The sequence below is a fragment of the Chroicocephalus ridibundus genome, chromosome 4 (assembly GCF_963924245.1).
Source record: "Chroicocephalus ridibundus chromosome 4, bChrRid1.1, whole genome shotgun sequence".
Taxonomy (NCBI): Eukaryota; Metazoa; Chordata; class Aves; order Charadriiformes; family Laridae; genus Chroicocephalus; species Chroicocephalus ridibundus.
Window position 1 is genome coordinate 22,093,290 of NC_086287.1, and position 25,037 is coordinate 22,118,326.

The following is a 25,037-nucleotide window of genomic DNA, read 5'->3' on the forward strand; positions in this document are numbered from 1 at the left end:
GCAATTGACACTGACAGCCAGACAGACACATCTGGTCAATAATACAAATTTGGATTGATTCCTTCAAGTAACTGGGTTATTTTTTCCAGGATTTATCAGCAAAACCTCAAGTTTACAATCTCTTCTTGCGCACCACATCTGGTACTCTCGAAATGGTTGACAATGTGTATGTGCATATATATAACATGTAAAACACAAGTGTGTAGTGTATCTTTGATTCCATGTTCTTATTCTGCAACTTCTGTAAAGGATACAATCTCATGGTACTTCCTAGCAGACTGGGAAGAGATCCTTTTGTGTTTATCTAAGGCTTGCTAATTTTTAGATATACTGAAACATTTGATTATTTGCTAATTATTGGCTTTTGTAAACACTTCAAATATCATCACGTTTTACGTTTTATCTTTCAGTTATGCCTGCAATCCCAGTAAGATAAATAGTACAAGAGTTTTCTTGGTATTCTCTGTATTTCTTTAGAATCCATGACCTCAGCCTTACTTCGGTGGCTTTGCAGCATAATAAATTTCTGTACTTGGAAAATATTAAAGTAAAACATAAGGCTTGCGATTTATGTTATTTCTTATTTCTTTTACTCTTATTCTTATCCACTGTAATTGCATTGCTGCACTGAACGCTGGTCTGCCCTGTTCACAGCTCTATGTTCTTGTTGTTTTGCTTTTCTTTGAAGCAAATTTTCAGAAATTTATAATACTACATCTTCGTAAAATGCCAGAGGTTACAAGGAAGTCATAGAACACACTGCGAGTCATGCTGGGAAGTGGTTACTTTCCAGCACTCTTCTGTTGTACTTAATTAGTAAATATATTGTTGGTCAGTTCTTAACATTTGAAAATCTGATGCATTCCTGGAATTCATGTTCAATATTCGGGCCGTACTGCAAGTATGTCTTTCTATCTTAAATAAGTGTTAATCTTCCTGCACTAGAGAGCTAGAAAGTTGCTGAACAAACATGGCCAATCAGAAAATGATTTTGCCCCGTGCACCTCTAGGTCAGCAAGTAGAAAGAAATTCCTCACAGGCAAAGAATTCTGTCCCATCATTATCTAAAGGAGTGGAACGAATGAGCAAACATTACATTGTGCTGTTAGCAGCATTGTATAGCTTTTTCTTTGAATAGAGAGTTGATTGTTCTTGCTTTGCTTGTTACATTGGCAGCACAAATATGCAACCTGCTCTGAGACCTTAAGGGGTATAGCAAAAACTATTGGTGAAAAATCTAAGAAACCTTTAAAAGTGAAATAGGTACGTAGTAACGTTTTCCAGAAGTAATGCAAGATATTTCCTGAATATGTGTAGCACTGTCAGTTCAAACTTTTTGTAAGCTTAAAGTGCTAGGTTGTAACTACTCTACTTCTGAACAAGTTAGCTGTATTCTTCAGAGCAATACAATCAATCTACTTTTAAATGTTAGCTAACCTCTGAAGCCTCCTGAGATCCCAGAGTGCTTTGATCCAGGGACAAAAAGATCTCTAGACAAAAGATTACTGAACAGATTAAGGTTACTGAAGAGATTATGAATACCCCGCTCTGGTGAGATGGGTGGGAGTAAGGTGCCAGCACCAGAAAATCTGAACAGTTAATCTCAGTCAGGTCCTACTGCATTTGAATTCATCCAAAGTTACACTGTGTTTTCCCCACCTTTCATTAGACAACTCGTCCCTGTAGTAGAAATGTGAAGTTCAGTTCCTCTCCAGCTTGATAAAATTTGAACTCGCACATGATGCAGCTCAGAGTCCTAACCCATCAAACTATGTGGGAGACTGGGTGAGATGATCCATTTCTCCTCTTACAACAGAAGTAGGGACATGCTGCCCTGAATGCAAAGACAGTAGGCAGGAAGGAGCCACAATATATCCTAAATTACTGGAATGCTTTAACTGTGAGGGAGGCTTGAGGTCTCAGCTGCTTGGGTTTTCCCTGAATTCTACTTCATTTGATCCAGTGATTGCTTACTCTGAATATATAAGCAGTCCTGGAGGTGTGTATTCAGGTCGATGCAGAGTAGTGGTGGTTGTGTTGCATTGGTTCACACTGGGCTTGTACATGGTTCATACTGGGCTTGTACACCTCGTGCAATATATATAGTACAGTTATATGTGCGATTACCTCAGGAGCCTTATTTGCAAACTCCTTTCCATGACTCTTTCCTTGTCTTTTTATCTGTTTGTTGCGAGGAATTTATATCTTAGTAGTCTTTTGAATGATATGAAATCTTGAAACGACACATTTATATGTTTCTACTTCACAGTTAGTCAAAAGTAGATTCTCAGTCAGAAAGACAGAGTTAGGTTTCTTAATGAAATACCTGTGATATTGTTTTCTTAATCTTAGCTGTTTGGGGTTCCCTCGTTATTTCAAGTGTTGGGGGACTTAAAGACGAGTATAGTGCCTGAAATTAGTGTAACTAGGTGAAACAAATTATAAATATTAATTGCTAATTTAATGCTGAAAACTGGACTGCACTGGATAGCAGCTGACAAGCTTTTACAGTAGCAGAAGTAGGGAACAGCAGATGGGTTATTTGAGGAGTGCAAGTATGTTATTTTAATGTTAAGCACACTCAAAAAGGAAAGACATATGGTAACAGGTTTGAAGACAACTGAAGACTAAGTTCACAGTTTAAACATTTACATTTGTTGAAGTGTGATGGAAAATTTTTTTCTTCCAAGAATATTTCACAGAAGCATCAGGCCAATATGTCACTCCTCTGAAAACTATTAAATCTTTTCCTTCCTGACCCTCAAGGGCTCTTTTGAGCTACAGTAGATTTCCCAGAATCACAGAGCTTTTTAACATCCCTCTCAGTTCATTGATTAACAAACTTCTTTCCTTCTGGGAGTTGTCTGGGTGGGCATAGCAGAAGAGCTGGTTGGTACACGCAGTGTGTGATGATGTTTTGTGGGACAGGGGTGGATTTATCAATTAAAGGCAATAGACTACACTATTCTGTTTTCCCGAGGTCAGTTCTAGTTGCACTACAGAGTGTGGTGCTGGTTAAATTTGGACTTTTTTTTTTTTTCCTTGATAAACAGAGCACTGTGAATTATTTGAGGAAAGGGCAGTAATACATGATTGGACAAGAAGTAGTGATCTGCTAGGCTTGCCAAAACCATGTCTTTCAGGTTGGTGTATATATTCTTGTCACCATTTGACAACATGCTTTTTCAAATCCATTCCATTTTGATCCTGTCTAGCTCAGGAGTGAAATGAATCTTGTCTCAAGAGTGATTTTTCTTAAGTCATGAAAGACAGTATCAATTGCTTGTGTTTTTTCCTTTCATGCTGGGCTTGTCTTTCTTTTTTTTTCTCCCCCCCCCGGTTGTTATGTGCTTTTACAGAATGGTCCATTAAAAAGAGATTGTTGATAGGTAGATGGATATTACTTTATATAAAAAATTGGTCATTGGCCTCAGGGTCTTACCCCTGAATTATATTTGCGAGGCTGTAGATTCATCTTTGAAACTTGATTGAAAGAGTCCCAGTTTGGGTCATGAGCTGGCTGCCACAGGGTGTTCAAGGCAGGAAAACAAAAAGTTTTCAAGTATAACTAATTTGTTCTGGCTTTAGTCAGAAACTATCTTCATTATAGTTTGCAGATTTTCATTTTCTTAAGGACATTGAATTCATAAGATGGAATGCAGTATACATAAACTCCACCAAAAGTCACAGGACTGACTGCTGTTTTTCCTTGCAAAGAAGCAATGCTACTGCTTTGTGAACAAATATATGGGGAATAATATTTCAAAGGGAGCAGCAGAGGCCATTCAATGCACACCAAGGATACCTATTCATGGTTTCCACAAAATTGTGTCATTTGGGGGTTTGAGTGCTGATTTTGTTGCATCTTTTGCTTGTTTGAGAGTCAGGCTTCAAATAGCAATCTGAACTGCCTATTTTTACTTTGTCTGTGTTTCTGTATGTACATAGACTTCCCACTACTGCAGATCTGTGCAACCAAAGTTGAAGATGACCCTTACGACTAATATTGGCACTCTAGAAATCTGTCACTTTTCCTGAATCACGGGTTCACATCTTTTTGGTATGCTTGGTGATTGTTTGAGAAACCGTTTAGGAGACTTTTTTTATAAATGATTTTCTGGAGTTTTTACAAAAACTAGATTTGGGGTGCTTGACCTCCTGTTGCTGGTGTTGGGCATCCAGTGATTCAGTCAACTGGATTTCCTGAAGGAACTGGCTTGATAAAAGCAGATGAAAAAAATACCTAAGTAGACATTGCCGGTAGTTGTGTTGTTAGCTTGCAAATGCAGCTTGGATAATTGAGACTCTTTCCTGACTGTTTACACTTCGAACAAAAATGAGAAGCAGATGTGATTAAGTCGGAAAGAGGAAACTGGCCTCGGGATAAGATGAGAGAAATTGATTGGGTAGCAATGTCATGGGAATTCAAAAGAAATCACCAGGAAATAACATTAATCTGTTTAGTCATGCAAAAAGTTATCTCAGGGTACTTACCAAGTGATGGTTTATCATGTTTTGTAATGAACGATTTATGTTTATGCCTTTCATGATAATAAAGCTTTCCTTGAATACTCAAGATGGAGTAGACTGACTGCACAAGGGTTCACTTTGCAATTGCAGCAGACACCTTTATGAATGTCTTTCTGTAATTTGATTATCATGGTGATAGAAGTGATGCACCTAAAATCACTGTGTGTGTAAGTAAATCCTCTATAAAACTATACGCATTTCATATTCTATCTAGTTTCATGTTGTCATTCTCCCTGTAGGTTAAATTTTTGCAATTTTGTCATTCTGTGTTTTGATGATCATCCAGATGTTCTGGAATTGACTAATGCGAAGCTGTAAACTTTCTACAGTAAGCGTTAAAGGGACAGCTGTCAAAAGAGGATGCTCAAATTAATAGATTTTGAAGCCAGGAGGACCAATTTTTTAAACCTCTGACCTTTTGTATATCAGAAGTTGCTAAATTTGCTTTAGTTTTTCTATTAATATAGGTTTGGCTAAAGCATACCTTCCAGAGGACGTCCAAGCTTGATAAGAACGTATCAAAAACTGAAGAAATCATTGCAGCATGTGGTGGCTTGTTTCAGTGTTTCAGTTGCACTCTTCCTTAAGACTGTATTTTTGTTCTTAATTTGAATTGATCCCCTCTTTGTTTCCAGCCATTGGTTTTTATATCATTCTTTACTAAGCACTCTGTAATTCTAGTGACTTCATATTCTGATGGTACCTTCTGTAATCAGGTCACCTCCAAGTGTCCTTTCTGATAAGAACATCATGGTACTTGCCGATAGTAGGGCATGTTCTCTAGCCTTTCAGTTACCCGTTGCACTGTTGAGCTGTATCAATTCTCATCACATGTAAACAAGAACTGCACAAAATATTTCAGTATCATTTATCACTGCTTTATATGGAGAATCGCCTGCAATGTGTCTGTTGGAAAGGATTGTGGGGTTTTTTTGAGTGTAATTGCTCCGATGCAGGCTTATATTCAATCACCTGCTTGCTGGCATTGTTATTTGCTTCTTGGCAGTTATTTCTATGATGCATTTCCACATTGGAGTGCAAAGGCTGTATTTGTTCCTATGGCTATATGCTGGGTTTTTAAAAAGAAATACAGCTTTAGAGCTATTAAGCTGTGCAGCTGAACAAATTGTTTGGGAAGTTTCCTACTGTGCTGTTATAAGGATCTTTTCATTAGGAGAGTACATTACACATATATTAGAGTTCTCTTGGATTCAAGTGGAATTCCCAAGTGAAGGGTCTTAAAGCAGTGAGCCCTACCGCCTCCTTTAAAAGAAGCTACAAGGTTGCAGACAGTAAACTGTTGTCAAATTCTGGACAGTGAATGAAGTAAATGCTGGGAACTCTGTGATTTTCCTTTTAATTTTAACCTTTCCTTCTAAACCATTTATTTATGATCAGTTACAAGACTGTCAGAAGGGCACTTTCTGGTAGTACTGACTGAGAGAAACTGAATTTGCTAAAGTTTGGCCTCGTCCTATTTCCTCATTTCTTTTATGTTTCTTTTCTCTTATGCTCTTTTATGTTTCCTGTAACAGTCATCAGAAGTTTTTCCTATATATGTACATATTTCCTACATATGTACATATTAAGTGCAAGAAGTGATTTGCTAATACTTCATTCAGGAAAGAGGAATAGATATAGATTGTTTCAAATCATCAATACAGAATAGTATTTGTTCAAACTTAATTTTATGCATTCTACGTGTTGCTTTCCCACTGTAATTACTCTGTGGGCTCCGTCAGTAAACCTGGCTTAATTTACACAAGCAATTGACACTGACAGTTTGTAACAGAAATGAGATGCAACTCTATGAAATATGCATGTAAATGTAGGTTTTATAGCAGCGTGGTTATTTTTTCCCTTAAATTTCAATCATATGAAAAGAAGCCTATGTTTTCTGTTAAAAAAAATAGTTTATTTTCAGACACCGTCTTTGTGGTTTTTTGTTGTTTGTTTGTTTTTTAAGTACAGGATCATTGTCAGACTAGTTAGTCTAAGATTTCACAAGACATAGGTTTAGGCTTGGTGAGGTTTTTTTTGTGGTGGTTCTTTTTCTTATTATTTTTTTAACATAGTGCCTAGATTTAAAACCGGAACAACTTCTTTTGAATTTTCCTAGCGTTCCAGGATTTGAAGTTCTGGGATAGATCAAATGAGCACTTAAATGTGAAACCAAAATGAAATATTATATAACTCTACACAGAACGGGTATTTGTCATCTTTCTTTTATGCTCTAATAAGTAACAGGCTATCTATCAGAGTTGATTATATATAAAATTTATTCTTGGGTTTAAGCTATTGTAAAAATTCATGTGCTTGTCAGGGAGCCCAAGCTATTGTTTGACACTTTTCTGCATGGCTTATTTGTTGGTTGTTACCATATTTATGGGACTCCAACTATATTACTTTCATACCATCTTTTAATAATTATCATGTAAAAATACTGTTAGTTGAAGTTAGAAATGCAAACTGTTAAATTACTTTAAAAGGTTCTCTTAAAACAGTAAGTTACTAAGTTTACTCAAAGTAGGTTAAACGTAAACCAAAAAGTAGTTGCATTTTTAATTCTGCATTGTAAACAAGAGGATTTGATGCGTCCTTTTAAATTTTAGCTTTTTCAGGTGAGATATGTGTTCAGTGTTGTGCAGAGTGTGCTTAGATTGACCTCACTGCATACAGAAGAGTCCTTAAAGGATTCCCAGCAAGGCTTTTGCTGTGTTACGCTAAAGGACTAATTTTTCGAAGCACGTACCTTCAGTGTTATGCACAGCTCTTCCTTATGTTTGTCAAGCCCTAAACAATGTAAAGATTTATATAATAAGAGAATAATAATGACATTTACTCCCAATCTTAACTGAAAATAGAGCATTTTGTTCAGTTTTGATCAGGATATGGGGATACGGACCCTTCAGAAAAAGTCTGTTGGAATTTAGTTTGCTGTAGAAGGTTTCTTAGTCTGAGGGACTTTAGGGAGATTCCTGATGACCGCTGCGTTGAATGACACTGCTCTAACAGGCATATCTGGTGGAAGAATGATAGGTAGCATATTATACTGCAGATCTGAAAAAGGAATTGGGGAATGAAAGGCAGGTCTCTTCCATGCAGTAGCATGTGGAATACAGATATCCAGCTATGGCTGATCCAAGCTGGTGTGCTCGTAAGGCGCACAGTAAGATGCGAAAATTGCTTACTTGATCCCCAAAGCGAAGCAGCTGGTTTTAAAAGGACGCCCAAGGTGAGCAATACTTGTTTACTGAAAGAACTAAGAGTTCTCAATACTAATTGTGTTACTTGTCGCATAGCAGAGCTTGGTCTTCACTGCTTTGAATTTTTGCTTCATTCTACAGAATAGAAATATCCTTAATAACTTAAGCCGGTATTGGACAAACTGACTCCTCTTTATCTCCTAACATTATAAGAGTGTTGCTATAGAAGGGAATTGGTGGTTGTAGCGTCTATGTATTTTATTTCAAAAAGTGAAACAGGCTGGCTGAGAAGGAGGCATAATTAAGACAGCAGTTTTATTTTGGAGATTCACAAAGTCTTACCTATGCTACAAATTACACTGGGTGGCTGGTGGGGAAGCTTCAGATCGTGATCTCATAGATGAGCTTGAACTGAGTAGGGAATAAAGCAATAGCAAGAACCTCAGAAGTCACAAGGCTCCGTTTATTACAGTTGTTCTGTCTGTAATACTTTTCATCAACTTGCCATCTGTATTTTAAGAACAGTTAGTTTAATTGCTTCACCTCTTCTGCAGTCTATCCAAAAAAACTGTGAGGAAACAGTCATTTCTACAGTTTCATTTATAATCTTGAGACATAATTTCCACCCTTTATGTTTTAATAATCTGTATGGCCTTTATATATATTACTTTTTGTTGGAGACATTATCCTCTAGATAAAATATTCTTTTCTCTTCATGGTTCTTGTCTCATCTGTATTTATAGATAGAATTTGATAGAATTTCTTCTTGGCTTTTTTTTTTTGCTAGCCTGACTAAATGAAGTATTTTTCATACTCTACAGTCTCCAGCCAGCTGATCACCCTCACAGCCTTTCTCTGCAGCTGCTCCAGTTTGAAAGTTCTCGTGTGTGTCTTTTAAACTATGATAATGAGAATTACGTATAACATTCCAGATGTGATCTCACTGGGGTACAGTACAGTGGCACTGCCTCTTTCTCTTTCTGCTCCAATGAGTACATTCCAGAATCACACCTGCCCTCTTCACAGCTGCCTCCTCGTGATGAACCTGGCTGTTCGGGAGCTCCGGTTTGGAATAACTGTTACACAGGTTGTTTGGTACAATCTCTTTATTAAACTTGAACTATAACCCGTTTTTCCATTAACAATATTAGTTGTTAATGATACTCTAATACTCCTTTCATTTTTTGTATGCTATTTTTGTATAAATTTTTGCATGTTATTAGGATGGTATATATTCATTTGGGCCTTCCCTCTTGGAAAAAAAACATTGGTGATATAGTTGCTGTTCTCCAGTCAGTACAGAAGCGATATTTTCTTTGAAGTTTTTACTTTAGAAAGGACAATCTTATGTGTCACTTTTTCCATAATTCCGAGAAATGGATTATTTTTGACTGCATTAACTAATCATTTTTAAAGTGTTCCTATTCTCTATTTATCATTGTTTTCATATCTGAGACAACATAGATAAGGATTATGGTGGACGTTGGCAGTTCATTCCTGAATATCCCCTGTCTAGTATACATATTTTCATGAATTTTTTCCTACTTAGATACAAAAAAGTCTTTAAAGACTGTAACTTTTTTTTTTATAATATTCTGTTCAGGTCTAGTTTAGCTTTACATTTCACTATATACCTAAGATGCAGCTTTCTGTGCTCTTGTCTCCCCTTTCTGCCCCCTGCTATTCTTGATAGGATCTCTGCATGTTTCTGGTGTCTTCCTTGGACAATGTTATCAATGATTAGCTTGTCAGACATTGAGTTTTACCCCTTCAACTTGAGACGCGTATCCTTAAACATTTTAGCATCTTTGTGTTAAATGCAAGGCTTCTGCTGTATCTTGGATATCTTTGCTAACCTTCGCTATCAAATTATTTGGGTGTATGCCACTGAAATTCAAAGATCGAGTTATAATCCCGTTTGGTATTTCTCATTCTGTATTTAAATAAAAATCCAGTAATATATGGATTAGGTTACAAGCAGCTGTTTTATACTGTCCTCGTTAGTTAGGGAGAACAGTCTTGAAGTAATAGTCATTTGCTGCTTTAGTAACTATTTCATAAATTTATCAGCTATTAGCTCCAAGAATAACTAAGCCCTTCCACTTAAGAGTTTGATTTGTTCTCCATTTTGTGTCTGGGTAATTAGTCTCCTAAAATGATACAATTCACTTTATTTTTATCTAACGTTAAAGATCTGCATCTGATGCTGGAACAAATGCCCCATTAGTCTAATGTCTTTAACAGAACCTGTTTTACCTACTTGTCTTCCCCAAAGGATTTGACCCAGATGGATTTCTGTTCTTGTTATCTGTTATATTTGTTCCAGTTTGACACGTTGCTGACACCCATTGTTCTGCTCTTCATTTCTATTTTAAATATTGTCTGTTCCTCAGTAATCGCATTCTTAGTCATGAGTGCTGTCCCCCCGTGCTGTGGTTACTCTGTCACGTTTTGGTCTGCACCGTTTGCCAGTAATTTAAGCCTCTGACTCTTATGAACAGACACAACCAGGTAATTTGTTATACTCGTAAAATGTACAGCTTGATTTTCATCATCCTATCTCTTGATAGCTTTTATCCATTCTTCACCATTTTTAATAGCGTATTCAAAATGGGTGTGAAAACATCCCTGTAAAGTTTAAAATTCTCTGTCTCAGTAATGCAGGCTGTATTCCAGAAGAGTTGTTTCCACAGATGCTTGAAGCTGACCTTTCAGAAAATCCTTTTTCAGATGATCTACTTCATGGCTTCTAAAACCTTCCTGATGATACTTGTCCTTGAACTGCTTGTTTATCTTGTTATCAACTCGTACCTCCAGCTCGTACCTTGTTATCAACTTGTACCTTTCATGTTCAGGGGAACTTGAAAGAATGAAGTTAATTTGAAAGACCCGTTTGTTACATGGTGTTTCTCCTGCCCTTTGCCTCCTTCCTCTTTCTTCCCTTCCTTCCCCCATTTATCAAGTAAGGGTTTAGTTGACAGGTTTTCATTTTGTTATTTAACATCCCATCTCAGTTTTCTGAAGTGTCTTAGTTATTTTGTGATTTATCATCAAAATATTTCTTGGACACAGGGAAACTGCTCTGTGTGACTTTATGAATGCAACCTTTTCTATTCAAAAGATTATTTTTGGTTTAGTGTGGATAATCCCACGCAAGTGTACTTTTCTTTTTTCCCCCATTAGATACAATTGCCTAGCCTTTCTTTAGTAGAATTATGAACATTTTTCATTTTTCCATCATACTTTGTTTAACATTGTTTGTATTTTGGGAAACCTGCAACTATCCAGTCCCCTTGATTGCCATAATGCATAAGAAACAGGGATGATGTTATATGTATACCAAGTGCATCCAAAAGCATCAAATTCTGATCTGTTGCTTTAATTCTTACAAGTATATTTCTGCTATCTTGCCCTTGAATCCATCAGTAGTAGTCCAGGTTCTTACATTTTTGTTGCACAGACTCCTGCTACTTTGTACATGTGTTTAACTAATTTCTTAATAACCAAATCCTCTCCCTTTCTATCTCCTGCTCAATTTTTCTTTTAGCTTTTACATGCTGAATCTTAGTGATTTACTGACGCTGTGCCTTCTCTTTGCTACAGAATTCCTGAAAGTCTTAAATGCTTGAAGGCTGTTAGTGTCAATTCAGTCTATCTGTAAACTGTACATAATAAGGTATATATCATGATTATAATATCATTCTGGGATACTGTGATTACGATTATCTTCTTTCTAGAATGACTTGCAAATTCAGTGCTGCTGAATATATTACGTTCCCTGACATTTGTGAAGTGCTTTATGATCACAAATTTTAAAAAGCTGAACTTCTATAGGCTCTTCAAACTGTAAAAATTACTCTCTTCTTTTTACATACAGAAAGAGGAACAGGATTGTATGAGATAGATCCTTGTGATTTGGGGTTTGGGTTTTGATCCCTAGGTCCTGTTGTTTGGCAGGGGGTGTGTGTGCCATGTGTTAAGGGTAGAATAGATGTAGTAGTGTGAGGGAAGGAGGATGTTACTTGTCATTTTTCCTTCTCTCGAGTAAAATGATAGACAGACCTGGACATTTTTTCTTCCAGTGATACAGTCACAGTTAAATAAATATCTAGAGAGGACTGCTCTGCCAAATTAAATACGACTTTAAATTGTGTATATAGTTCCCTGTATCCTCAAATCCAGTTTACTGATAGGAAGAAAGCTAAACTAGTGTAACTGATACTTCTGTTCTGCATTCCTACAAAACATAAGGTTAGACTCCATATGACCTTATTTACCTTGCTTATCCACAGGTACTCATTCTCTTAAACTAACTCGGCGACCTGCGTTTCGTTTCCTCCTCGGTCCCACCAAAACACACGTTGTACAATTAAGGTAGCATGATTCATTTTTAGATTGACATGCTGGGTAGTTTCTGCAAAGGACGTTCAGTGCAACACTAAAGCTTTAGCTGCTGTAACTTGCTGAGGCGCTTCATGTCATTTCTTATTCTTGAGAAAACCCTCTGGCAGTTTGCAGTTACCATTAGCAGCCTCGAAGTTTGTATTTGGGATAAGAAAGTTCTGAGATTTCACACATGCCCACTTTCTACACCCTTCTCAGCCTTCCCACACAAACCATATGACCAATCATATAAATTTTTCACTTAAGATGATTAAGGTTGCACTGGAATAAAATGCCAAAACACACCTGGGTTTAAAAACAGAAAGTAGGCTAGCAGTTTTATATGTATCCTCTCCTCCTCCTTTGTGCTCTTTTATCTTGCAATTTATTTAAAATTGCTTTTAAATTAGTAATTTCCCCAGCGTATTATCTGCTCCCAGATGCTGTGACTCCCATAAATGTGCATACCAATTGACTAGCACCTTTATTGTCATATTGCCTTTATAGTCTTTAATTATCCAGGAAGGTGTCTAAAGTTAATCTCTGTGGAGAACCTTCTACTGATACATGGAATGTAAAAGCAATACGCAGTCATCATCTTATGAGGCTATGTGCTTTATTTGTCTTGCTGCCATTAGAAACATCAACTTTGCAATCAGAATTAATTTCTAGTGACAAACGTATTTGCTTCCATTATGAATAGCTTGCTGCGTATTTGATGACTGATGCCTTTCTTCAGGTTGTCACTTGTACATGTTCCAAGTGTTCAATATTCAAGTCAAACATCACTTTTAATACCTGCTGATGGCAACATAATATGGAGTGGAGCCACATTTTCTTGTTGACCTTACCAGTGCCGACCACCTCCCATTAATCTGTCTGGTCTAGTGGTTTCTTTTTCAGCGTAGCCTCTTCCATTTCCTGTAATAGAAGTTGATGGTATAGGGGAGTAAGTTGCATGAGTACTGAATTGTTTTCTTTTGTGAGTTACATGTTAGACAACTATCATCTGAGCCAGTTAATGGAAAATACTTTTCTTTCTCATAAAAGTGGTAAAGATTTTCTTTAGTGAAGATGTCTCTTCTCTTCGATGTATGAAGTACTGTTTTTAGTCGTTATGGTAATTTCACTAAGCTATATTGTCTTGCTTAACTTTTTTTAAAAAAAACTTTAAAAATCCTGAGAACTATTGTTTCTGTCCAGTTGAAAAGGTCATCTTGTAAAAGCACCATTATTTTGACGTTAGATATTTGACTTCATTGTAATTACTTCATGAAACAATTATTTAAATTAACAATGTCTTTGAAGTTATGTTTTCTCCAGTTTGGTGTTGAAGTTGGCTATCTTTAAAAACGGTTTGCTTGAATTGGAATCTCTTTTGTTTTTTATTTTCCTTTCCCTTTTCACTAGATTACTGTTTACAAAAGTCAAATTGGAGTCCCTGTGCAGAGGCCCAGATGAAGCACTCCTTACATGTAAACACATGCTCCAGATTTGGAAATCCTGCTATAATCTCACTAACCCAAGGTAAGATGCTATAGAATTCTAGGCTGCGCAGTACCTTGCTCAGTAGCCTTTTATAGCAATATTAGGTCAGCAGTCCTGCTTTTACCTGGTCTGGTATTTCATATGAACAAACTCATCCTCTGGGAATCTGGAGACTGAAGTGCAAAGATACCAGTTGATGGACGCACAGAAGCTACCCGCAGTTCTGTGAAGTACACCAAAGCTAAAGAACTCTGCAGCGACGAGGACTGATCACAGAGATTGGGTAACTCTGCCATTCTCCTTGATGGAGCTCAATGTACTGGTATTGTCTTGACTTTTTTCCCTGTTCTGGGTTATAGAACCTTTTATATTGGCTAGCGGAGAGATTACTGTAGTGGAAACTTAGTTCAAGGACTTTCACTAAATAAAATGAAGGAGGACTAGACAATTAAGACTATAGAAACATCAGAGGTCACATGGATAAATATGATGTGCTTGCAAAGTCAGCATGGCTTTTTTTTAAAGGGAGGTCTTACTTATGAACCTATTTATGTTCTTCAAAGGCATTAGCAAGTGTTTGAATAAGTTGATATAATCCTATTTGTGTTTCCAAAATGCTCCTGAGAAGGTCTTTTGCCATGTATATTTAGATAAGCTGTGAAATTAAACGGGAAGGCCACTTTGCAGAAATCCATGCTGGTACTAATCAACATATTGATCAAGTACCTGGAGAGGAGGACACGCAGAATTTCCTGCTATCTGGTTGTTTGAAGGGTTGACGTTTTCTGGAGAAGAGCTACTGCAGCAGAAGAGCTTTGTACCAGGTGGCATCAGATACTTGTATAGCAGCGTGGTGAACGTTATCGGTCAGCTTTTGCTCTTGGTTTGATCTCGGTTATGTAAACACATGCATCTCTTTAGAGAAGGTTGAAAGAGTTGGCATAATGGCCAAAGAAGGAAAATTGATTCTCTCCTTAGCGAGCTAGTGAGCAGTTCAGAGCAGGAAAGTTTGGAAAGCGTGGCAAGAAAAGTCTGAGAAGGAACCCGAGTCAGTCACAGCACATGGAGAGAGACTCCGATACTGTGCTGTGGAGCAGGGCTCAGGGATTATAGAAGGCAAGTACATCAGCAACCAGGAACATTTGAGATGAATTATTTTCAACTCGTACTCATTGAACTAGCAGCAGGGACCTGTGAGAGAATTCCTTTTCTAATTTAGTGGGTGATGGTTTATTTTAATTGGCTGGCTGTGCGTGTGGGGAGGGAGGTTAAGAGTTTACTGTCAGGATGCTGTGCTGTGCAGAATAGTTACAATTTCTATTTAAGATTAATTTCAGTCAAGCTTTGTGTGTACTCCAGCACAACTTTTCACCTTCTGTCTCTGCTGTTACATTCTCTGCACAGAACAGGGCCCTAATCATGGCTTGTCTTTACTTTGTTGTTGTTGTGCTAAGAGCTACTGTGCCATGATTAATACACATTAAGTAATGCTTCCTTCAGACATCAGCAGTGACTGTGCAAACTTACTCTTGGTTGTGTCAGCTTCGAACAGCAATGTTTGCTGACTCTCAGGTCACTGTTCTCCTTCAAGAACACCTAAGTGGAAAAATTAACACGGACTACTTTGCATCCAATAGCTTTTACTGCTTTTTATCTTGACATTTAAAGCTTTTCTTGAAGTTCTGGTTTATGGTAATAAATTAAAATCAAATTAGGAATGGAATAGACAGGAGCTGTGGATAAGTGTCATGATGGAAGGGGACAGGTTTCACGAATCACATATTCAGAGTTATATCAAACAGTGAATATGGATACCAAGCTGTAACCTTTCTTTGGGTGGCCCGTGTGACATTTACAGACTGAATACCTTCATATTTTATCACGGTCATCCAGATCTGCCTGACTGGAATAACGATTATCACTCAGGCCCGAAATATGACCGGGAAGTTTTGTTCACCCAGCTGTACTCCAGATGTAGTGAAGAATGATGATGCAGGATTGTTGTGAAAACTTAAATTTTCCAGCCTCTGTAATTTTAACACACTTAATTTTGTTAAAAAGCACTGTTTGAAAAGTATGTGTCCCACTGGAAATAACTGAAGCTTTCTTTTAATAGTTCTTTAAGACAATAATCAAAGATCTTTTAATCATTTGAAACTTTTTTAGAATGTTGTTTTTCAAAGATTTAAATATCCTTTATGCTTATTTGAAACATCTTTTTCTATTCTGATTTAGACTGAGAAGCAATTTTGATGTATCATTTTCCCAATGAGATAAGAACTCACTTTTTGTAAGCTGTGTTTTACGTTAAATATTTCTTCTTGCAATTAATCAGATTTTGTGGAGTAAACTTGGGTTCAGTGTCCTCAATAATCTTTTAATAATGAAAATAAATTATGTATAACTAGATATGCCACACAAAGTAAGGGCTAAATGCAACACTGCCTTCCCTTTGTTCGGGTAATTTAAAACTATTTTCTTTTGTCTTTAATCGGCATACAAACATCTTCCTCACGAGATGGTTAATATGAATTTAAAACTTATTTTGTGGTGCAAGGCTTGGAAGCTTTAAATGTTTGTCTTCAACCTGCTGCTTGAATATCATTAAAAAACAGCTCAGTTCTTTTCCAGTTCTTAGTTTTCATTAGGAAAACAGAACAAACAACAAGGCCGGTGCTTAGAAGATACTTATGCTAAGCCTGGCTCTCCTTGTCAGCAACACTTGGCACGTCAGTGCTTGTGGATTGAGGAAGTAATTAATAGAACGGTTACCAGAAAATATGCACCAACTGATGTAACAACTATAGCCGATAGTGTGTGTCCCAGAAAGTTCCCTTCTGTTTCCTGTGGATTTCTATGATGGCATCATTTTGTAAGGAAATCAGTCATGCAATAATGTTCGGGTAATGCAAAATTTTATTTATACCATTTTTAGTAACAGCTGTACAAAGAGAGGAAGTTGTTTCACTGTTTTTTGAAGTGTGCAACTATAAAGAGATGCTGAAAGGCTTCTTGCCCTTCTCTTAGTTCAAATTTGGAAGGTGGGGTTTTCAAAATTAAGGCAAATGGAAAGATGTACTGAATTCCAGTCTTAGAGTTTACATTACAGTCCCTGAGGCTTTACTTTAAGATAGGAATTTTGAACAGTTTTTTCTCTTTGACGAGAATCAAACACGTGCACTCTGCTAAGTTGGGCTAACTGCTTTAAAGTTTAATTATTTTTAAGTTTGTGGGGTGCTTTTTTTTAAATGAGGCTTTTAAAAAAGTATTAATTGATAGTGAATAGTACCACATTTACAATCCTAAAAATGAAATTACTGAATTACCATAGAATTACCATTCTCTTACCATAGAATGTTAAAGAAGGAGTGCCCATATGTGCTTCCTCACTCTGTTCTGTCAGTGTTGTCTCAATACTCGCCTCACCTTAAGGAGAAAGAGCGCTTAGTTCTTCAGTGCCTGTTCTTCTGCTGAATCTTCAGTAGTAGTTCTGGAAGCAATTGGTTTTCCATCAAGTACATCAACAAGAAGCCTGAGGGACGGATACTGAGTTACAACTGACGTAGAAATTAACTGCATTTGTCCACATGAACAATCAGTGAAAACCACTGCTACTGCCTAGGCTCCTGAAGTGTTGGAAGTGTTCAGAATGTTCTTATTGCATTGTTAGTATCAAATTCAACATTAGGCAGATAATATGTATATGTGTGTGTATGAAAGCAAAAAACCCCAACACCCTGCAAAAAAAACAAACAACCCACCCCCTCAAAAAAAAAAAAACAACAAACCAAACCCCAAACCTCTAGAGGTAAAAGTGATAAGTGATGCCTTTTTACGTGAAATGTAGTTATGGCATCTTTAGAACATCTTTACCTAAAATTAGACGTCCTGAGTTCAGTGTTTCTCTTCAGCCTGGGAAAGTGTGGATTTTCAAACTTACATCTGCCATTTCAGCTTACTGTGAGAGCTGTACCTCGAGTTATATAAAAGTTTAAGGTACAATAAATCCTTTCTGTAAAGCTTTTAGCTATGAATCAAATTAAAAGCCTGTATTCCCTTCATGGTTGTATTAATTATGAAAACAGAATTGCTGAAGTAAATATGGATTTAGTTTTGCTCAGCTTACTTCTGTTGTAATGCAGCTGGCTTAATGCACTGTGAGTGGTTACTGGTGCTCGGTACTAAATCTGTTCATAGCAAGAACTTTTATAGTAAGAACTTTCGTGGGAGGAGGGCAGCGTGCAACTTGTATCTCAGTATATAATTTTATATTTTAATAGCTTACAATTTCTGTACTTCATTACAGTGATTCTGGACGTGGGAGCAGCCTGTTAGACAGAGCTATTGCTGATAGACGACAGCTTAATACAATTACATTACCGGATTTCAGCGATCCCGAAACAGGTAAGAACTGCATTTGAACAATAAAATAGGTAAAATGGTCTGGCCATAGCTAGATTTTTGCATTAGGGTTGGTTTTTTTTTATTTTGCAAAATGAAATCATATTTTCATTATTGTCATGTAAGTGGAAATAGACTGTGCAATATAAGCTTTTTTCTTTTTTACCCATGAAATACTTGCTGACCACGTCCTCTGTAAATTAAAATACCTATAGTATGGATCTTACGGAGCTTAGTGGTATTTTCTTATGCAAGGGCTAAAAATTAGTATGCTGAACATGCCTATTTGCCAAAGTCCTGTGCTTTTCTGTCCATTTGGTATTTGCATGTTTTCTTTTTAAAAGCTAAATCAGAAAAATTTCAGAAAACTTTTAACCTAAAAAAACCTGAAGACGACATTGCTAATTAATTAAAATCTCTAATATATATTAAAATATAATTACATGGGTGAGTTGGCTTACTGTAGACATAGCTTTGACATAAGCAAAATTTATTTATTACAAATGATATATACTGTGATATTTTTATATACATACTGAAAATTATGATGCTGAGGTGCACTATATAAAAGCTAAGATTGTTACATGTCAGTAAATATTTACAATATGTAATTTGCCTATTTTAATGTGTTCAGTTATCACAATGCAAATTGATATGCCTTAAAAGTCATATAACCAAAAAGCAGGTGAGCCGTGCATTTAGTGAAAATTAAAGAAGGAATTATCATGATGATGCTAGTTCCAAAAACTTTTACAGCATGTTACTTGCATTCTAAATATTGAGAGTTTTCTGTTTCCTGGGTTTTATCTCAAAACTGTAGCATGCTTTTCCTGGCACCTTTCAGATGTGAAATTCTGCTTAATCACACTTTGACACAAACAGCTTATGGGAAAGTTTGCCAGTCTATGAATTAGAACACACTGACCCATAAATTCAGATACATTGAAATGTGTAATGTATCTCTTTGTTTAATATCAGAATTGTGCAGTAGAGAAAAATCCAATGTAGTTATTTGACTTCTGAACGTTGAATTTGGACTGAATGTTCACTCAGTTTTGAAATCGTGTAAGTAAATAGAAAGTGTTTTGTGCTTGCTATAGTGACAAACAGTTTTGATTGCAAAGATCAGGTCTCCTGATTTCAAAGAATTGCAATATGGTAAGGGCTGAAGTATGGCATAATTTAGCTTGCTGCTCCTAATGTGGAATTTTCTGTTGTCTTATATTCATATAATTAAAATAGATAAGATAACATTATATCATTCTATAGAGACCATTCTGTATTTTAATCTAGCTCATTGTTTCATTTTAATGACACAGCTAGATTTTAAAGGTTTCATATACGTATATAGATAGTCATAGATAATTTATTTTATGCCTTCAAAAAGTGTTTGTTGCGGGGTGGGGAAGTTTTTTTTGTGGTTAGTTTTGGAGTTTTGTTTGTTTCTTCTTATGGGGACACATAGTTCTTGATTTGCACCTTTGGGGTATCCTATTTTATATATGCCACACTTGAGAGCATAAAGAATTGGTGATCTTAAAGACATATTCCTTAACACTTTTAAGTAAAGATGAACCCTCATCCAAAACAGTGAGCTTTTCAGGAAGCTTGCCCCAGATTCAAATCCTACAGCCAATATCTTGGTTGTAAAACAGGATCTATGCATACATTCTGATTTTTCTATAAGTTCCAATTTATGTTTTTTTTCTGAATCTCCGCTGTCAAGGAGGTCAAGAGGGGAAATTAAACATATGGGGTCCCTTTTTGATTATTTTTCTTATAAAAGGTAATTGTGGAGGATAGGTTGGGGGTGGTCTCTTTTTTTTTTTTTCTGGTTTGGGTTTTTTTTTTTTGGCAGGGTTGGGGCTGGTTTTTGTTTGTTTGGAGTTTTTTAATTGTTAATTTTAGCAGAAGAAACCTTGTTTTAATACCAGTACTCAAATTCTGATAAGGACTAGAGCTTTATTAGCTATTGTATCTATACAGTAATATACATATAAAATCTTCGTATCCAAGTTTTGGACAAAATTCTTCATCCAGTAAATTATCTAAAAATTTGGCAGAAATTAAAAGGTTATGGTGCCATAAGAATAAAAGAAGTCAAGCTTTTCATAGTGTTTGGGTGAAAAAACTTTAAGCAGGCAGTCAAAAAAAACATTCTTCGCAAAAGGTAGCTGATAGAAACAATAGATGGTTGAGATGTTAGACCTTTATAGGCTGAAAGAGCTCAATTGCAAACTCTGTGGATCCCCAGTGTTTAGAAACGCAGAAGGAATTTGACATTTAAATAAGTAAACAAATGTTAAAATAGGAGCATGAGGGAAAGGTATTGCGGAAAATCCTCTTAGGACAGAAATGTTTGCTCCCCTCCTCTTTATACAGTATCATGCTGCCATGTGTGTGTTTATGTGTGTGTATACACATGAACAATTGGAAACTTTCCTCTTCCTAACTTCGCGTGCCATCTATGATGATAATCCCCTTTGCCTGTCTCGTCTGAGTTTGGCCAATCTGAGTACCAAGAAATGAGAGCTAAAATTCAAATCTGAAGTCTTACGCACTTGCAATTTGAATTTTAAAATCCTTTAAAAAAATATATCTAGCTGTAATGGGTGTAAAAGATTTTTTTTTTTTTCCTCAGATGTATCAATTAAGCAGAAGTTGAAATTTGGGGAAAAAAAAAAAAGTTTAAAAAACAGTTTTATACGGCGCTCTTACCAATCCCATAATCAGAAATGATTAAATGATTCAAGTTTAAATTTGTGCGACATTTGTAGTATAAAAAAAGTGCATTGTGGATGTCTAACAAGGCTAGACTGTTAAGTCTAATGCCCTGATCAATAATAGTGGCAAATCTACTTGAAGTTTGCCCTCTGTTTCAGCTGGTTTGCCATGAGTCCTGTGCACCCATATTTGTATGTATTGGTGAAGGAAATAAATAGGGAGGAAAAAAAGAAAGTTTTGATGAATCAATCACTGAAGTAAAATCTCACAGGACGGCAGGCACATTTCCTATCCAAAGATAGATATGCATATGCAAATCACTTGAGACTCAGTTGTCTGTTTTGGTTAAGGTAAGTTGCATTCAATCTTTTTTAAAAAGAGATTATTTAGTTTGTTGCATATTGGTTGCAGTCCACTGAGTTTATCTTAGGAAGAAACAATAGTAGCTGAGTTTTAAACATTGGTCTTCATTTTCCCTTAAATATATTTTACAAATTTATGGATTAGAACATAGGGAAAAAAATCTTTTACTTGCCTTTTTAATCTAGTTTAGTATGGAAGGAGAGTACATAAGAGTAAAAGGTTTTGTGGTGGTTTTTTTTTTAACGTTACTTTCAGAAGTGATACTTATTTTATGTAGAAGCCATTTCCATCTTACTGAATGGTGAAATAAATGCTTTGCATTTTTTGGCATCCACGAGTCCATTAAACCCTGTTCTTGGATCTTTTTTTCTTTCCCGCCCCCCCACACCCTTATCATTCTCTTTGTTTCGCTTTTTAGCCTCTGATACTTCCTCATCTTCTCTCTCAAGAACAGAATCTCCTCTCCAACTGTTTGTATCTTCTCATCTTCCTCATCCTCATCCTAAACCAGATACCTTTGTCTGGCCCCATGCAGCCTCTCCATACTGTGACCAAGTTCCTGAGCCCTGTACACCTCCTCACTGTAAATTGGTTTTCTATTCCTGATGGGCGTGTTAGTTTTTGTTGTATTTTTTCTGATAATCTTCATAACTGATAAACCGTGTTTAAACAGTTTAAGTTTCAACAGAGCGTCAGTGAAATCTGGCCTTTTAGATGCACTTCACTAAATGCTGAACGGGTTTTAAGAGTTTTGTCAGACTGAACTCTTTTATTGATCCCAAAAGAGGTAAAGTTACAGATATATTTAATGCTCCATTCTCATGATTGTTACAAAAAATGACAGGTGTTTTGTCAAAGAGGTTATTGGTCAAGACTGCTTCGTAGCGTTTACTGCTGTAAATTATTTCCATTGCTGGCATCTGTTGCCTAACAAGACTCTCCTTTCCATGGAATTTCCTTCTTATCTGCACAGTTTTTATTGGCGTAATTTCAGAAAGCCTTAGTTAATTGCATCCAAAACCTTCCCTGAAAAATCACACGAAAGAAGAAATTGCCTAAATATCAGCGTATATTTTCATATTGCAGGTAGGGCATCTTGGAATGATTCCAAGGCACTAGAGCAGTGAAAATCAGCATTGTGCTGTTTCCAGTCAAGAGCCGTTCTCTTCATTGAAATGATGCCAATTTAAACACGCTGTAAGATCATTCCCCGTGTTGCTTGAATACAAACTGTACAGTAATGCTGCCAGAGTAGCTCCGGTGGCAGGGTAAAACCAACGTAATTTTCCAGCCATTTCTTTTTAACTCCTTTTCATTTCTCCTAAAATGTCCTTCATTCATAGCTTTATGCATAGTGCTGTCTTTGTCACTGCGTTTACTATAATCCAATCTTAAGAAATTCATTTTTGACACCTAGCCTTTAACTGATATTGTGTCAAAAGTGTTAATTCCTAACAAAATGTAGAAAATAAGTATTACAAAAATTCACTTCTTAAAATAGCTGACATAAGACTAGAGTTTTGAAAACAGTAGCTCTATGTAAGCCTATAACTGGAAATTAAGGAAAGCACTTCCTTTAGGCTCCAGGAAATCTGTGCCCTACCCAAGTTTAACTAGTTGAAGTTTGACTTTCTTCTAGAAGCATTTGAATGGCTGATTCATTGCTATTACAGGTCTGGGTGGTGTTCAGTTGAACTTGCTCAGACCTACTATATAAACAGTACATCCCAGTTAGCATTAAATGACTTGTTCTTTGCAGAGCTACAAGTTAATAAGAGCCCACTCAAGAATGAAGGCAAACTGAAAGAATGCAGAAGTCCAAGCACGGATTCCATTATGTACCATTTCCAAGCTACTGTATCCTCAGGGAAAGGCGCTTCCACCATATACATGAGAAGTAGTGGAACCATGAAAAAAACTCAGATATTGAAGTCCTTTGTATAGTGTAAATAATTAATGAAAGTTAAAGCGCTCTATCTTTGAGTAAGTAGAAGTTTGCCTGGATGCTTATAGCATGTTAGTATAGTTACCAGGGCTGAAAATCTCATGTTCCGTATCTTACTCAGTTCAGGTTTTTTTCTTGTGAAGGAAAGAAAAGGCACTTTGTAGTATTAACTTTACTTCCAATTTCTTTTGAAAAGGAACATGATTTTAGAGGTGTAGCAAAGGCTCTATGAAAATATTTATCAGTGATCTTCAGTAATCTTCTTATTTAATTTTTTTGTCTTTTGAAACCCTGTAAACCTGATTTACAGTTTGAAGATTATCAGAAATCCTCTGGCTTTCTTGGAGTTCTTGGTTTTTATATATATATAATTATTTTTTTCTCCTTACTTTGGATTTTAATGTGTGGTTTGATCTGTTCAAAGGCAATCCATCAGATGCTTACTTTCATGGTTTTTACTCCCTTTTTTCAGTTTGTAAGTAGTATTCACTGTGCAGTTCTATTAATTTCTTAAGGACTTAAATCACCTTTTCCTTTACCACAAAACGTACATGTTTTGTCCATCAGTAGTGGAAGTTAGACAGTGTGTACAGCAAGGCTGATGCTCTTTGCCCATTCAGTCACCCCGAGGGCTGTAATCTTACGAGATCTGAATGCACTCAACTAACACTTGCATTTAATAATTAAAGAGGCAGTATTCATTTCTAGAGGACTGCAAATAAAGGTATATTAAGAAGGTCTTGCATAACGTAATGGCCAGCTGCCAATATGTTGTATTAGAGAAGATTTTATGACACTGCTGTTCCTAAGGAGTACATTGGTCCAGAATGCAATGTTACAACTGCTGTCACGAGTCACAGTAAACTACTGCTTTCTCTTGTGGCACAAGATTTTGCTTGTAGAACAAATGTCTTAAGAGAGTACGCTTTAAAATATTGAAATGACCTAAATAAGAGAGAATGAAGAATATAGATCAATAAAAATAACTGCTGCTTTGACCAGGATATGAAATAATGCTCTTTTTCTCTAACTAGTTACGTTATAAAGCTGTATGTTTAGCCTTGAACAGTAAATTATGGGATTGTTTTTCATTTATTACTTTACTTTTTATGACATAGTACAGGAGACCAATTTGGTGGAGGAGAGAAAAGTAAGAAGATACATAAAACAGTATGTTTGGCAGTGACCAAGCATGGAAAATCTTTTTCAGTGAGCTGAGAGGATGCTCTATAAATGGTGCTGTCCATACCTGACTACTAATATGCATAGTTTCGTACCAAAAGATAAGCTAGCTTTGTAATTTGTGATTGTGAAAGGTGTCTCGGACGATTAATTTTACAGGAAAAATTGTTAATTTTTGCTAAACCTAGCAGTCTGTCTCACCAAATGGTGATGTATCAGTCCTGCAGAAGGTGCTGCCTCTTTGTATCATGTGATTGCTTTGTTTAGCACAGTTCTCTGCATGTCACACCACTAACGTTCTTACTGCCAGCTTTGTGTGCATGTGAAGTTGAAAGTCGTGGGACTTCTCTTTTCTCCTGCACGAGCATTGCTGCTAAAGCAGTTTTTTCTTTACGTAAATGTTGAAACATTGATTGAAAACATGATGAATGTGAAACTTTTTAGTAATATACTGTTTTATGGTATAAAAAGAAATCCTGTTATAGTGGCTTTGTCAGTTAGTAAATATGAACGTGTTTTATGAAGGATGACAGTCCATTCTTTTACCCATTTTTCAGAAGGAAAATTTGATGAACATAGCAAAGGGATTTTGTTTTTCTCCAAGCCTGCCCGCCAACTAAGTGCTGATAGAGTCCGTGTCTTAGTCCGTGTCTTAGTCCGTGTCTTAGTCCGTGTCTTAGTCCGTGTCTTAGTCCGTGTCTTAGTCCGTGTCTTAGTCCGTGTCTTAGTCCGTGTCTTAGTCCGTGTCTTAGTTCATTAGGCTTCATTGTTAAGAATTTATTGGGAAATGACCAAGGAAAGACCTGAAGAAGTCA

At 36.4% G+C, this 25,037-nt stretch overlaps 1 protein-coding gene across 3 annotated transcripts in view; it reads left to right on the forward strand.

The window, feature by feature from the left end:
- TTC7B (tetratricopeptide repeat domain 7B) overlaps nt 1-25,037 on the forward strand; it is a 155,001-nt gene that overhangs the window by 86,214 nt on the left and 43,750 nt on the right. For 2 of the 3 annotated variants that reach the window (XM_063334361.1, XM_063334360.1), the window contains exons 16-17: nt 13,530-13,646; nt 17,914-18,011. In XM_063334361.1, the coding sequence (XP_063190431.1) occupies nt 13,530-13,646; nt 17,914-18,011 (215 nt within the window). Of the gene's footprint in view, nt 1-13,529; nt 13,647-17,913; nt 18,012-21,513; nt 21,679-25,037 lie in introns of all 3 variants that reach the window. The other variant, XM_063334362.1, reaches the window with a different exon arrangement.